Raw genomic sequence first — 14,809 nt, forward strand, 5'->3', positions numbered from 1 at the left:
GTTTCTGTAGAGTGCCCCCACAGCGCCCGGCCAGATGGTGACCACAGCCATGCTGTGGAGCAAGCTGGCAGCTTGCCGAGCTTCCCCTGGGGTCCCGGGGAACTGGTGCACCTGTGCCCCAGGGGACAGGAGCATCCCCAGGCTGGTGGCCACTTTGGTTGGTGGCAGCAGGAGTCAGTGAGTAAATGTCCTCCGTTAGACTCCTCAGAGGTCCTCCGAGGCCCTGAGCCCCAGGAACCTTAAGGACCCAGCGCACGTGGATCAGCCGGTCTGCCTCCCCCTCCTCCCTCACTTGTACCTTCTGGAATCCCCTCCCACATAAACTGCCAATTCCCAAGTCTCTGTCTCAGGTGCTGCTTCTCAGAAACCGAGGGATAGACCTGGCACTGCTAACCCTTAGAAATCCCATAATGCACCCTGCCTCTAGGGTCCCTGAGCTGCCTACTTTTGGTGCAGGCATAGGTCTGTTATACCAAAAGGCACGGGAGCCCCGTGCTCCTCAGCAGCATACTGTTTCAGCCATGTGGAGTCCGAGCTGTCCATCCACTTCATTTTCTTCTCTTCAGACCAGCCTCTCCTGGTACCCTGGAACCTGGAGCCCCCAAGTCCTTCTTTCCATCTTCTTCAGTTACAGTCTTGGTTTCTGTGTCCCAAATTCATATTTCCAGAAGAACAGAACAGTAGTGCACCCTGGGGCCACTTAGCTGCTCCAGGAGAGCAGGCCCTCCAATACCACACGGCCATCAAGCAGCATCTGCCGCCCTTCTGCAGGAGGTTGTAGCTCTCCAAGCATCTGCATGCGGGGATTTCTGGGGATGGCAGCCAAGAGATGGTCAACCCAAGGGCCCAGCCAAAGCAGGTGTTTGTAAATACCGCAGTCTGCCTTTTCGCCTGCGGAGTGCGTTAGGGACGCCTGTTTCTAAGCCAGGCATGCTGGCAGATGCCTGGAGTCCCAGCACCCAAGAGGCAGGGGCAGGAAGACTGCAATTTCTCTTCTCTTTTTTTAGATTTATTTATTTTATTTTTGTGCACGTGACTGTTCTGTCTATCTGTGTGTCCATGTATCACGTGTGTGTCCGCTGTCTGTGGCTGTCAGAAGAGGGGGCTGTACCCCTTGGAACTGGAGTTATGGATGGTTGTAAGCCACCGTGTGGGTGCTGGGAACTAAACCCAGGTTCTCTGTAAGAGCAGCATGTACAATCTCTCCAGCCATCTCTCCAGCCCTGACGGCTGAAATTTCAAGACCAGCCCGGGCTACATGAAACAGTGTCTCAAAGAGAGACAGAGACAGACAGACAGACAGACAGATGGAGATGGGCTGGAGAGATAGCTTGATGAGTAAAGTCCCTGACTTGCAAGCATGAGGACCTGAGTTCAATCCCCAGAACCTATATAAAAACAGCCCATTGTGGTGGCATGCATCTGTAGTCCACAGACATGTGAATCAATGGAGCTCACTGGCAAGCCAGCCTAGCCTACTTGCTGTGTCCAGGCCGCTGAGTCACTGTCTCAAAAACCAAGGTGAGAGGGACTGGAGAGATGGCTCAGAGGTTAAGAGCACTGGTCATTCTTCCAGAGGTCCTGAGTTCAATTCCCAGCAACCTTATCATGGCACACAACCATCTATGATGAACTCTAGTGCCCTCTTCTGGCATGCAGGTGTATGTGCAGGCAGAACATTGTATACATAATAAGTAAATAAATCTTTTTTTTTTTTTTAAGGAGAAAGATTGAACCAAGGTGAAAGATTATTTTCTCTGCCCATCCTCCCTCCTCCCCTCCCTCCCTCCTTCTCTCTCTCTCTCTCTCTCTCACACACACACACAAAGAAATATCCATTTAAAAGTCTTACCAACATCTCCCCCAAACAACACCCAGGCCCACAAGTATGATTTCTAAAAGTAGAGTGTCAGCTTAGATTCCTTCATTGGTGCCTTTCATTCTCTCCAAACGTCTGGTCAAATGGCATTTCTTCTTGGACTTCTAGAAATATTGCCACATCCGCCTGGCAGGCTCCAAGGACCCCCGGGCCTACTTCAAGACCAAGACATGGTGGCTAGGGCTGCTCCTGCTGCTGCTGGGGGAGCTGGGCGTGTTTGCCTCCTACGCCTTTGCCCCACTGTCCCTCATTGTGCCCCTCAGTGCCGTCTCCGTGATAGGTAAGCCCCAACCTTCTCTTCTCCCAGGACCCATGGTCTGTGTGGCCCAAGTGCCACCACAAGGCTCAGAGCACTCACATTAAAAAGCGCTCTTAGGGCCAGCCATTGTGGTACATGCCTTTAATCCCAGCACTTGGGAGGCAGAGGCAGGTTGGATCTCTGTGAGTTCAAGGCCAGCCTGGCTCTCCCCTGCTCTCAGGAAAGCATGGAATCATGGTATCTTGCCTGTCTCTGAATTCAAAGTTCTTCTTTACTGCAGGGAGGGCCTGTGAACTGCCCCTCCTGGGCTTGGGTCAGACAACATTAATCAATTGCAACTTTCCTTCCAGCCAGCCTAGGTGAGACCTCAGATTTCTGTGCCCTGCTTGGAGCTACTACCAAATATAAGAAATTATAAGAATTTGTACCTTGATTGGTTTCCAAATTGCTGTTAGAAGAACCTGCCATTGTTGAGCCAGGCTGGTTACCTGGCAAAGTACATAAGTAGAGCTGAGTTTTTTCCACCCTGTACCTTCTGTTAAATGTTGAAGATGAGTTCCAGACCCTGTGCATGCTGGGAAAGTGCTTTGCTGCTTAGCTACTAGGCTGAACCAGCATTTTTCTTTTCCTAGTGTTGTTTGTTTGTTTGTTTGTTTGTTTCATAAAGTGGTTTGAATGTCTCCAGTTGAGGCAAATCCTTTGGCCATCTCCACCTTCCCCTGACATCTTCTGGATTACTTCCAGCACTATTCAGGCCACCAGCCAGCCCCACTGATAGCTAGATTTACATCCTTGTCTCTGCTCTGCCCACTGCTTGGGTCTTCAAAGACCTCTTGTAATCTTCATTCACAGTGAGTCGTAAGTGACTGAGTGACCTACACTGTGAAAATAGTAGCCTTTGATTTTGATAAGTAACCAAATTCGTCAGACCTATAGGCTGAGAGCTGCAGATGCAGAGCAATGGCCTGGTCTGTACCAAGCCCTCGTTTGATCCCCAGTGCCATAATAAATAAGTAGGGTGAATCATGGCAAGATTTGTGTGTGGGGGAAGCCCCCGGAGGCTAGGGGGCTCTTTGAGCTTCAGAGGCCACCCAAAGGGAGATGGACTGAACACAGTGACAGCTCATCCTTCGGCCACCTGTGAGCTTTCCGTGAGTGTTCCAGGTCCTTCAATAACAAGAATCATTTCACTATGAGCATTTATTGTATGCCAAATGATTTGCGTATAGAATCTTATTTAATTGTCCTTATGATTCAGAGAGGAGGTAGTTTTCAGTGGGGTCTGTGGACACCCATCCTGGGGTGGGGAGGTGAGGAGGGTAGAGAAGATGTGGAAGAAAGAGGCTCTGTGCAGATGAGCCGCCTGGCAGCAGCCTCATTTCTCTCCTCTGTGCTTGGCTTTTTCCAGCGAGCGCCATCATTGGAATCATATTCATCAAAGAAAAATGGAAACCTAAGGACTTTGTGAGTAAGTCTCTGCCGGAGCAAGCACCCCCCTTCCCCCGCCCTGCCCCACCCCATGGAGAGACCCTCCTCCACCTCCCAGCTCCTCTGGGTTCTACGTTCCTGGGGTGAATGTTAGGCGCCCCAAGCCTGGCTACGCACCAGATTTGTCTGTGGCCGTTGGAAATGAGCATCCCTTCATTCCCCTCAGCCAATGCTGATTGAGCCTCTGCTGTTGGCGTTTTAGAAACACTAATGGCAGGCACACCTCTTCCCTGACTTGAGTTTGAAAGCCACGGAGGCCAGAAAGTCTGCTTCATTGTGAATCAAGTCCAAATTTGAGTGTGCAAGCCCAGTGAACCAGCTCATAGTCCCCCCAGAGAGTCCCCCAAGCCCAGCTAGACCTGCTGTCCCCCTCCACCCCGAAACATCTAGGTTTGCAGAGTAAAGGCATTAGCACATCACATTATCTAGAAGCACTGTCATGTGGCGTCGGTGTTACATTAATTGATTTCCCTCCACTGGAAGCCAGGGGTGTGGGGAGAGGTCACACTGTCGTAGAGTATGGCAGGATGGTGGAGTGCTGCTCTCGTGGCGACTGTAGTCCCATTTGAGTACAGCATGTTCTGGAGGGTTACAGTAAGCCACAGCTAAATAATTGTGGGGCACAGGAGTGCTTCGGAATAAACAGAATGCTTCCTACCCGGGGGGCTGGGGAGATGGAGACACTGTCCAGACTGGCAAGGACTCTCTGAAGATGTGATCTATGATCCCAACCTCGGGTGACACTAGAATGTGGTACCAGGCCTTTGGGCAGGCTGTGCCACTCAGAGCGGCAGGTGCAGATGCTCTGGGGAAGAAATCAATTTCCTGTCTGGGGGACCAGTGGCTGGCAGAGCCAGAGGCGGGGAGCACCAGACGCATGGAGGGCTACGCGCCGTCAGGCCTTATAAGCCCATGCTGAAGGGGGTGGTGCAGAGTGTGACCTGACACCGGGGGAGAGGCGTAGGTCTCTTGCTCTCCAGTCTGTCCCGGGTCCCGAAGGTCCCCGGCAGGCCGGCCCCTGAGCAGAGTAACAACAGCATTGAGTCTGTTCCCTGCAAGTAGGTTGGAGAAGGACGGAGTCATCCTTAAAAGTTAACCAGGTTGGGCTGTGAAGTTTGCTTTGGGAGTTTCATTTCCTTTTCAGCTTGAAATGTCAAGCCTAGGTTTGAAACTTCCCTGTAAAATGTACATTGAACTGCAGTGCAGGGCCTCGGGGTGTGGCCCAGTGGGCGGGAGAGCGTGCCCAGTGTTCAAAGTTCTGGGTTCCCATCCCAGCACTGAAAAAAACAAAAAGTGAGACATAGTCCTCTCCCAGAATGGCGGCAAAATACTGTTACCAAGAGCACAGAGCCCTGACACGAGGGTTCTCAAACCATGGGTCAGGACCTCTTTGGGGCTGAACGAATGTCATGGTGACCTCAAAGCAAATGTCACCTACCTGGTGGTCCAGGGTTCCACTGCCTATTTTATGCCTAGTACAGCTACACACAGACAGGACTGTCCATGGCAGCATAATCTATACAGCCCTCCTACCTCTGCTTCCCAAGTTCTGGGCTTGGAGGTGTGCGCCACCGCAGTTGGTCTTGTTAAGATTTTGAGGACGACATTTGAGGGAGAGACCGTGCACAGAGTTCATGAAAAGCATGTGTGAAGACGCCCTGATGCCCCTCCCCCCCCAGCATGATGTCACAGACCTGTGGTTTCATACAGGTGGCATTACACACACGCACGCATACACGTACATAAAAATAAATCCTAAAACAAGGGACTGGAAAGATGGCTCAGTGGTTAAGAGCACTGGCTGCTCTTGCAGAGGATTCAGGGTCGGTTCTCATCACCCACATGACAGCTCACAGCCACCTCTATGCAGGCAAAACACCCACACAACTAAAACAGATTTTTAAAAATTTTATAAAATTGTTCAAATAAGTAAGTAAGCAATAAATCAAACACACACACTAAGGAGACCTGGAGAGGTGGCTGGGTGGTTAAGAGCACGTGGTGTTCTTGCAGAGGACCTTGGGTCAGTCGCCAGCACCTGCATGGCGGCTCACAACCATCATAACTCCAGTTTCAGGGGATCCGATGCTCCCGGGCCGGCGCTCATTAGCACACACTCATGCAGGGGAAAACACTCATACAAAAATATGTAAATAAATTGTAAAAGAAGACATTGTGATGTTATTCTTTGGAAGTAAAGAACAATCGAAACTATAAGCCGTGCCAGTGCCTGTCACAGGCTGTCGCTGTTAAAGTGTCTTCCTGTTGCTATAAGGAAACACCATGACTGAAAACAAGTTAGGAAGCAAAGGGTTTATTTGCCTTATGTGTCCACATCCTTAGTCTTTCACTGAAGGAAGTCAGGACAGGAACCCAGAGGCAGGACAGGAGCCCCGAGGCAGGAGCTGAGGCAGAGGCAATAGAGGGGTGCTGCTTACTGATGTGCTCCCCAGGGCTTGTTTAGTCAGCTTTCTTATAGGACCCGGAGCTACCAGCTCAGGGATGGCCACACCCACAGTGGGCTGGGCCCTCCCTCATCAGTCAGTAATTAAGGAAATGCGCTACAGGCTGGTCGACAGCCGGATCTTCTGGAAGCGTTTTTCTCAGTTGATGTGCCCTCGTTTCAGATGACTCCAGCTTGTGGCAGGCTGACGTAAAACTAACTAGCCAGCACACAGGCACGGGCTGCCCTGACTTGCTGTGGGCCCCTTTGCACCTGGCTCGTGCTTGGACCTGTGACTACCATCCCTGCCTCCCCACAGGGCGCTACGTCTTGTCCTTTGTGGGCTGCGGTTTGGCGATCGTGGGCACCTACCTGCTAGTGACTTTCGCACCCAACAGTCATGAGAAAATGACAGGCGAGAACATCGCCAGGCATCTGGTGAGCTGGCCGTTCCTCCTGTACATGGTGAGTGAAGGGGCCATCCTTCTGCCTGAGCAGGCCGAAAGGGGTCAAGTCCCAGTCACTGCGCTCCGAGGCCCAGCGGTTGGGGTCACTGAGGCACCACTGAGCATCACGACCGCTGAGCTTGTGGGCATGCTTGGTTCACGTGACATTGCTGGTGCCACATCTGTCCTGGGCACCGTTCAAATTCATCCGCAGCACCCTAGAAGCCTTAAAGGTGTGTGCACAACCTGTGTCTGATGGGCAGGTGGCAAAACAGAAGTTCTGGGTAGTTGTCTCTGGGAGATGAAATTATGATGTAGACTCTATTTCCACTTCATCTTCCTACACCCAAAATTTTACCAGCATACATCTGCTTTTATTTTATTTTATATTTTATTTTATTTATTTTTATTTTTTTATTATTTTATTTTATTTTATTATTTTATTGTGGTGTACTATAGGGCTTCATATTTGCTAGGCAAGTTTTCCTGCTGAGCTACACCCCTGATCTTCTTTCTGCTTCTTAAATTTTGAACCAGAAGCTCACTAAGTTGCCCAGGCTACCCTTAAACTCACTGTTGTAGCCCAGGCTGGCCTTAAGGTCTTGCCTCTCTGGCTTTAGCTTCCCATGCAGCTTAAATGTCAGGCCTGTGCGGTAGGCCTAGCTTATCATAAAGTTTTTATGATAAAGGAGGGAGTTAAAAATGTAGGAGATCAGTTGGCAGAATTCTTACCTAGAATACACGAAGCTCTGGACAGGATCCCTAGCACCACATAAACCAGGTAGTGTGCTGTAATCCCAGCACTTGAGAGGTGGCAATTGGAGGATCAGAAGTTCAAAGCCATCCTCAGCTGCGTAGTGAATTTGGGGCCAGCTTGGACTTGGAAACCCTGCCTCAAAATAAATAAATAGATAAGTAAATAAATAAGTAGAATCTGAACATAATAGTTAATTAGAATAAAAACAGTTGTTTTAAAGTTAAAAATTTAAACAATTTAAGAACGCTCTTTCTCCCAGTATCACAGAACTGGCAGGAAGCCAGGCAGGCGATGGAGCCCCGGGCAGTGTTCCGTCTACTTCAGACACAAACACACTAGAAAAGAAAGCAGCCCTAGAGCTCGCACAGCTGTTGCTGTGGGCTGGCCTCATGCCGCACGGTGCAAAACGGGTTTGTGTGCCTCGCATTCTCTCAATAACACTTTCAGGTGTTTTCCTCTCCATCTCCGGACGGAGACACTAGAACTCCGAGCAAGCAGAATGCAGGTTGGAGCCCCTGGAGCCCAGGGCTTCCCTGGGTGTGTCCAACCTGTCTCCGGCCAACCCCCAACAGGTGCCCAAACCCAGAGCAGGTATCTCAAACCCCGTGTGTGCTGTGTGGCCTTGGACGAGTCTCGTCCCTTCTCTATGAAATAGCAAAAGTCACTAGACTGGGGGATTGCTGGGGTGCGGCATGAGGCTACAAACAGGTCACCCAGAGTATGAAAGGTGCTCAGGGATGGAATATGTGTCTGGGGGCCTCCTACCTGCTGGGCATTGTGGGTGCGGAAAGTCAGTGAGCTTGGCTCATAACTCCTGATCTCTCCTGGGACCCCCCACCCCCAACACACAGCCATCAGAGGGCTTAGCACCAAGTGCTGTACTCACACTCTCTGCTGAGTCACAAAGTGTCCTTTCAGGCAATAGCTGAGAACTGGGGCGCCCCCACCCCAGCACACACAGCCTCGGGGGGTTCCTGAGTCAGTCTGAGTATATCTGATGGGGTATCCACCAGCAATCATGAGGCTCGCTTGCACACAGACTAGGGCCTATGACAACTAGATAAGATAACGCTCACTGGGACTGAGAGTAGGGCACAGCGGAATGAAAGAGCCTGAGTTAATGGCCTCAGTCATAAGGACATTTAAAAACCTCCCACTTTAAAATGTCTGCTTGTGGACGTTCCCCTGTTGGATTTGAGGATGAGCAGACTTTAGTATTTGGTTTGGGGCTGGCATGGGGAGCTGATCCATTATCACAGTTTTCTTAGCATTGCTAGGTGCTGGGGCTGGCTTCATGGGAGACATATGGCCAGGCATCTAAGCCTTTAAGGGGTAGACAGGACAAGTAGCTAATGGTGGGCGGGAAGCCTTCTCACAGTGCAAGCTTAGAATCAGCTACTAGGGAGTTTCTACTGCCGAGACAGCTTTTCCGTGCAGGGCTCTGGGCCTCCTGCCTTAGACAGCATGATCTATCGAGAAAGGATATGGGGCCCTCAGACCGGCAGGGTTCAAATCCTGCCTCTACCATTGGGTATGTGAGGCGTAATGGTCGCAGCAGAGGTTTGCAGATGTTTAGACTTGCCTAGAGTCACGTAAGCAATTTAGAGACAGATGCAGCTGCAGCCCGGGCCTCCCAAACTCCGCTCATCTTCCTTACACAGCCCAGGCTAGCCTACAACTCAAAAGCCTCGCATGTGCCAGGACCACAGACATGGGCCACCACCCCCAGCCATTGACTTCCTCTCTCTGCTCTGGGCGCTGTGCCCAGCTGAGGCCTGGTGACAAGGAATGTATACCTGTCACTTGACCAAATGGCTCCTGGGTAAATATCTCATTCCGGGGTGGCATTTTGTTTTTCTGTTGTTGGTTTGGGTTTTTTTTGTTGTTGTTGCTGCTGCTGCTGGATATAGAGCCTAAGGCCTGGAAAGTGCTCTGCCATTTGTCCATACCAGCTGCTTCTTTTTTTTCTTTTTCTTTCTTTCTTTCTTTCTTTCTTTCTTTCTTTCTTTCTTTCTTTCCTTTCTTTCTTTCTTTTTCTGAGACCCAACTTACCCAGGCTGGCCTTGAACTCACCATTGCAGCCCAGGCCGGCTTTGAATTCTCAATCCTCCTACCTGAGCCTCCCTGCCAAGTGTGCCACTGGGCCCAACAGGTGCATTCCTCTTTCCCTACTCAGCCACACACACACACGCACAGAGACACGCATGCTCTGGGGCTTGGTTGGGACAGGAGACACACCGAATTCCTGACTAAATGCTTGGTGGTCACGGCTGTCCTCCGCAGCTGGTGGCAATCGTCCTGTTCTGCCTGCTGCTATACTTCTACAAGGAGAAGAATGCCAACAGCATCGTCGTGATCCTACTCCTGGTGGCCTTGCTCGGTGAGTGGTGTCTGAATGATGGGTTCCCCCCCCCCCCCCCGTAGCCCCTGGGAGCTGTTGGCTCTGGATACAGAAGCTGCTCAGGGCCAGAAGTGACCACCCCATGGGGTGGCCTCAGGGAGCAGGGCCCCTGCTGATGGTGGTGGCTCCTACGACTTCCCACATTCTGGCTCAAATCTCCAGTCTTCCAAGTGTCCAAAACTGAAGTCCAAAGGGGGGACTCAGAGCAGACTGTCCTCAGCACGTGAGCAAATAAGGGACAACGGCCAAAGTGTGGGCAGTGGCCCAACAGGAGAAGGAAGGAAGCAGGGTGAGAATAGGTGAGGTCAGAGGTCGCCACAGAGCAAACCCTGAGCTTTCCAGCAGCACCCTCGAAGGGATGTATGGACAATGGGCAGGAATGGAGCTAGAAAAGACGTTTAAAGGGATGGTGCTGGTGGGGGGGGATGGATGCTGGGGTAGGGGAGATGGTCCCCGGACTGAGGCAAGGATGCTGCATGTCGCCCAGTACCCAACAGAGCAGGAGAAAGGGCTGGGGCCTGTAGGCAGCACTTCCTATTAGCCCCAGGTGGCCCTCCTTTACACAGCACTACAAAACAGACAATAGAAACACGCACGTTGGAAGAAAGGTTAACAGACATGGGTAGAGGTGCCCACGTGTGTTACTTCCCCCAATCCCATCTTGGTGACAGGCGCCCCAAACTACATGGCTATCTGTCACTGAAGACAGGCTGGCATTATTTTGATCTACTTTTAAAACAGCTTCATTGATATTGCCCACGTGGCATGCTGAGGTTGGCTACCCAGAGGCTATTTAAAGTGGGCTGGCTTTACCCAGGGTCAGATGATTGTTCAAGGTTCCTGAATAAACTGCATTGAAAAAAAAAAAACAGCTTCATTGAGATAGAATTCATATGCCACTCGGATCATCTACTCAGTGTAATCCACTGGGTAGGGTCTACTGTAGCCATGGACTCACACGGCACAGTCTAACCATAGAACATTTTCATGTCAGAAATAAACCCTGGACTCAGTACCGGTGGCTCCCATCCCCCTTTTCCCTAGTCCCAGGCAACCACTACTCTACCTTCTGTGTATCAGTGCACCTCTGTGAACGTCTCCTACAAATGGCATTACACCCTAAGGTGGCTCTTGGTTTGTTTATAATAAGATGGGAGTCCCTGGTAGCCTAGGCTGACCTTGAGATCCCTCCTGCTGGAGCCTCCTGCATGCTGGGGACTCAGCCCAGGGCTCTGTGCCCTCCACCAACTGAGGGCATCTTCAGCTTGTTTTTATTATTTTCTTTTTAGATTTATTTTTATTATTTCATGCATATGTATTCTGTGTACATCTGTGTGCCACATTCATGCCTGGCGCCCAGGGAGATAGTGAGACTCCATGTGGGTACTGGGAATTGAACCCTGATCCCATCCCTTGCAAGAGCAAGTTCTTTTAACCACTGAACCAACTCTCCAGCTCCAGCAGCATTAAAAAAAAAAAGAAAAAAAAAAAGGAAAGAAAACATCTTTTGCAGACAGCTGGCCTTCTCTGCAATCCTCCTGCCTCGTCCTCCTACTGGCTGGGATTACAGGTCTCACTGCTACCCCTGGCCCTATCCGGCTTTTTTTGTAACTGGCTTGTTTGAACATAACATCTTTAGGTGTCCCTGAGTTGCTGCAGAAGCCAGTCCCCTGTTCCTTTGTGGCTTTGTTTTTGGTGGTTAGAACACATCCCTCTCCTTGAGGCCCATCTGCAGTTTGGTGACATGGACAGCATGGCGACAGGTGTCTGTCTTCAATGCTTCTGGAGTCTGCAGACTAGTGCAATGGCCAGGGGTCCCAGAAGGCAGAGAAAAGCTAACGGGGCAGCTGACAGAAAGAGGAAGCAAAGCGGTTCAGCCAGGCCTATGGCTTCCTCTGACGGGAGATGTGACACTTTGCAAGCTGAAGCCACTTTGAGGTCAGCAATGGGTCTCTGTAGTATGTACATCTAGTGGCCACGATAGTCATGGGATGTAAGGAAGAAGACGCCATTTTCCTGCCATCTTTTAAGTAGCTACATTTCTTGTGCATGTTTGATACCATAGAGTGTGCACACACATAGCCATGTAAATGCATTGTTTTGTAGCTCTAATTTTGAAGTAAAGACATGTTGGCTGTGAATTTGTGTACACATAAGGGTACATAACACTAGAGACTTATCGGAGTAAAGAGATACATGGAAGGAGCTGGGGAGATGGCTCAGTCAACAGAGTCCTTGAGGACTGAGTTTGGATCCCCAGCACCCACAGAAAAAGCCAGGCACAGGGTGGGCACCTGTAGCCCTGGCACTAGGGAGGCAGCGGAAGGAGCACCTCTGTGCCCACTAGCCAGACAGCCAGTCTAGCTGAATGGATGAGCTATGGGGTTAATAAGAAACTGTCTCAAAGCGGGGGAGACACCCCATGTGTGTGCATGGTCGCCATGAAGGCCAGACAAGGGTGGCGCATCCCCGGAGTCTGGACTTACAGATGGTTGTGAGCTACCATGTGGATGCTGGGAATTGAACTCAAGTCTTCTGGAAGAGCAGCCAGTGCTCTAAACCACTGAGCCATCTCTCCAGCTCCTAAACACAGAGAAAAATAAATAAATTAAAAAGTGGGGGAAGGTGGCAGACACATCTTTAATCCCAGGGCTCAGGAGGCAGAGGCAGGAGGATCTCTGAGTTCAAGGCCAGCCTGGTCTACAGAGTGAGTTCCAGGACAGCCAGGGCTACACAGAGAAACCATACACACACACACACACACACACACACACACACACACACACACACGAAAGAAAGAAAAGGAAAATACGTATGACTGAGTGTTGTGAAGCTCCGGTTCCTGAGTTCTTTCTCCACCTATTTTCCTGAGATTATCATGAGGTTGATGCTCCGGGGAAGTTTGTGTGTCCCCACTCTCTGCCACGTAGTCGGGGGACAGAGACCTGAACTTGCTGACATTTGGAAATAGCTGTGGACACCTCACTTCCCTTCCTTTGACTCGTCAGCCCAGACGTGGGGGTCACGGGTGAGGTAGACCTACCCAATGGTGTCTTCTTAGCAAGGGAGCTCCGTGACCCTCCACCTCTGTCCCCAGGTCCGTTCAGGATCTGACTCCTTCCCTTCTCTTGAAGCCTCCCACACCCTCGCTTGCTCTTCCCAGGTTCCATGACGGTGGTGACAGTCAAGGCTGTGGCCGGGATGCTGGTGCTGTCCATCCAAGGCAACCTGCAGCTGGACTACCCTATCTTCTACGTGATGCTCGTGTGCATGGTGGCCACCGCCGTCTACCAGGCCACGTGCGTTGCAGCCCCCCACTCCCGGGCCTGGTTCTTCATGGTTCTCAACTTGTAGGGGAGCCGTGCCAGTTCAGCATCTGGGTGGAGATGACTCCTGGGGGCTCCGAGCAGCTCCCCCACCTCTCCTCCTTGCCCCAAGCGTGGCTTCTGCCTCCTCCCAATCACCTGCCCTGTGGGGACTTGAAGAGATCATGTGGTGACCTCTGGGGCACTTGCCAGTATGCTTGGAAGAACAGAGCTGTCAATTCTGCACAGAGAGAAGAGTCCCTCTGAGCACGGGTGACATTAAACTCCACAATCCCAAGGCTCACATCCTGTCTCCTCTGAGGCCTAGACCCCTGCCAGTGGCACTCCATGAATATTGTAGGTGGCAGTCTGAGTCAGTCAGCCTGAAGGTCTCAAGATGGTGGGCGAGGCTGAGCCCGCCTGAAGGGTCAGGTTTCCTAGGCCTGGTCTGGGCACAGCCTCCACCAGCCGCCACGTAACCTTGAAGGCCACAGCAGTAGCTGCTGCTCCCATCTTGCATTCACTGATGCTCATAGCACCCTCTGGGGAGGGGGAGATGGAAAAGGTGGTGTCTGTCCCAGATGGGGCAGAGGGGGGGATCAGGGTTGAGGAGACAGCTATGGCAATGGCCAGTGTCACAACAGCCAGAGGTGTGCTATAGGTAGGCCTCAGTCTGTAGGCCAGGCACAGCCCCCAAATCTAGGGATACATGGTATCCCATAATAGGGAGAGGTCATATCTTATAGACCTAGAAACAACCCCTGCCCCATGCCTGGCCTTATACCGCCGAGTTCCATTCTTACCCTAATGACCCAAGTGCCTGTTTGTTGCAGGCTCTTGAGTCAAGCCTCTCAGATCTATGACTCCTCCCTGATCGCCAGTGTAGGCTACATCCTGTCCACCACCGTGGCCATCACAGCAGGTAAGAGGAGCCCTTTTCTCGGTTTCTGTCCCCCACCTGAGCAGAGGGGCACTGTCCCTGGGCAGGGTTGCAGCCTCCCTCTCAGCTGAGTCTGCTGTCTGGTTCTGCCTGCAGTTTCTGTGGAGAGGGATTCAGATGCGGAGGCCTGCGTCCCCAGTAGCCATATGCCAACTGTGTGGCTCGGAACTCTCCCAGCCTCAGTTTTACATTCTGCTCCTACTTCCCCTCTAGAACTGCAACATGTACAGTCCAGGCATCTCTGGGTCCTCCTGCTGGTGGGTCCTGGCAAGGGCCTCTTCAGTAGTTCTGGTCGATGTGGCTAGGTTGTGCTTCAGTCGGTAGAGTGCTGGCCCGGGGTGCACAGAACTCCGGAATTCACCCTCCGAGCTGCCTGAACTAGGTCTGGCTGTGCATGCCTGTCATCCAGGACTTGGGAGGCAGCAGAAGGAGAAGTCCACAGTCATTCTTGGCTACATAAGGAGTCCCGCCTGGGTTACATGAGACTCTGTAAAAAAAAAAAAAAAAAAAAAAATGGGGGTGGTGGCGGGGTGGTGGTGAAAGACCAAACCAATCAGACAGGGATGGTGGCTCAAGCCTATAATCCCAGCATTTGGGAAGCCGAGGAGGATTGTCCTGAACTGTGGTTAGTGATGGGAAAAGCGATGAGAGGAAGCGTGTATGAGAACTTTGCTATTGGGAACAGTTTGATATCCAAAAGTTCCATACATTGGTTTGTTTCTCTTAATATGGAAGTATGAAGAGCTGAGAGAGCCAGTGGAAATGACTGTCTTGTCTGCCTCTGAACATTTTAGCCCTAACGTCTTTGGTCCCTTCAGTGCCCCATAGGGGAAGAGCACATAGCCAGAGCCTAGCTGGGTGGGCACGGGGCAGGTCTAGAAACAGTCACGA

General features: G+C 51.3%; 1 protein-coding gene across 2 annotated transcripts in view; it reads left to right on the forward strand.

Annotated features, from left to right (window-relative positions):
• Positions 1-14,809, forward strand: part of Nipal3 (NIPA like domain containing 3) — a 36,501-nt gene that overhangs the window by 11,869 nt on the left and 9,823 nt on the right. For both annotated transcript variants that reach the window (XM_021631497.2, XM_021631498.2), the window contains exons 4-9: positions 1,988-2,159; positions 3,547-3,606; positions 6,389-6,534; positions 9,556-9,652; positions 12,837-12,972; positions 13,812-13,900. In XM_021631497.2, coding sequence (XP_021487172.1) covers positions 1,988-2,159; positions 3,547-3,606; positions 6,389-6,534; positions 9,556-9,652; positions 12,837-12,972; positions 13,812-13,900 — 700 coding nt within the window. The remainder of the gene's footprint in view (positions 1-1,987; positions 2,160-3,546; positions 3,607-6,388; positions 6,535-9,555; positions 9,653-12,836; positions 12,973-13,811; positions 13,901-14,809) is intronic.

The sequence above is a fragment of the Meriones unguiculatus genome, chromosome 3 (genome assembly GCF_030254825.1).
Source record: "Meriones unguiculatus strain TT.TT164.6M chromosome 3, Bangor_MerUng_6.1, whole genome shotgun sequence".
NCBI classification, from domain to species: domain Eukaryota; kingdom Metazoa; phylum Chordata; class Mammalia; order Rodentia; family Muridae; genus Meriones; species Meriones unguiculatus.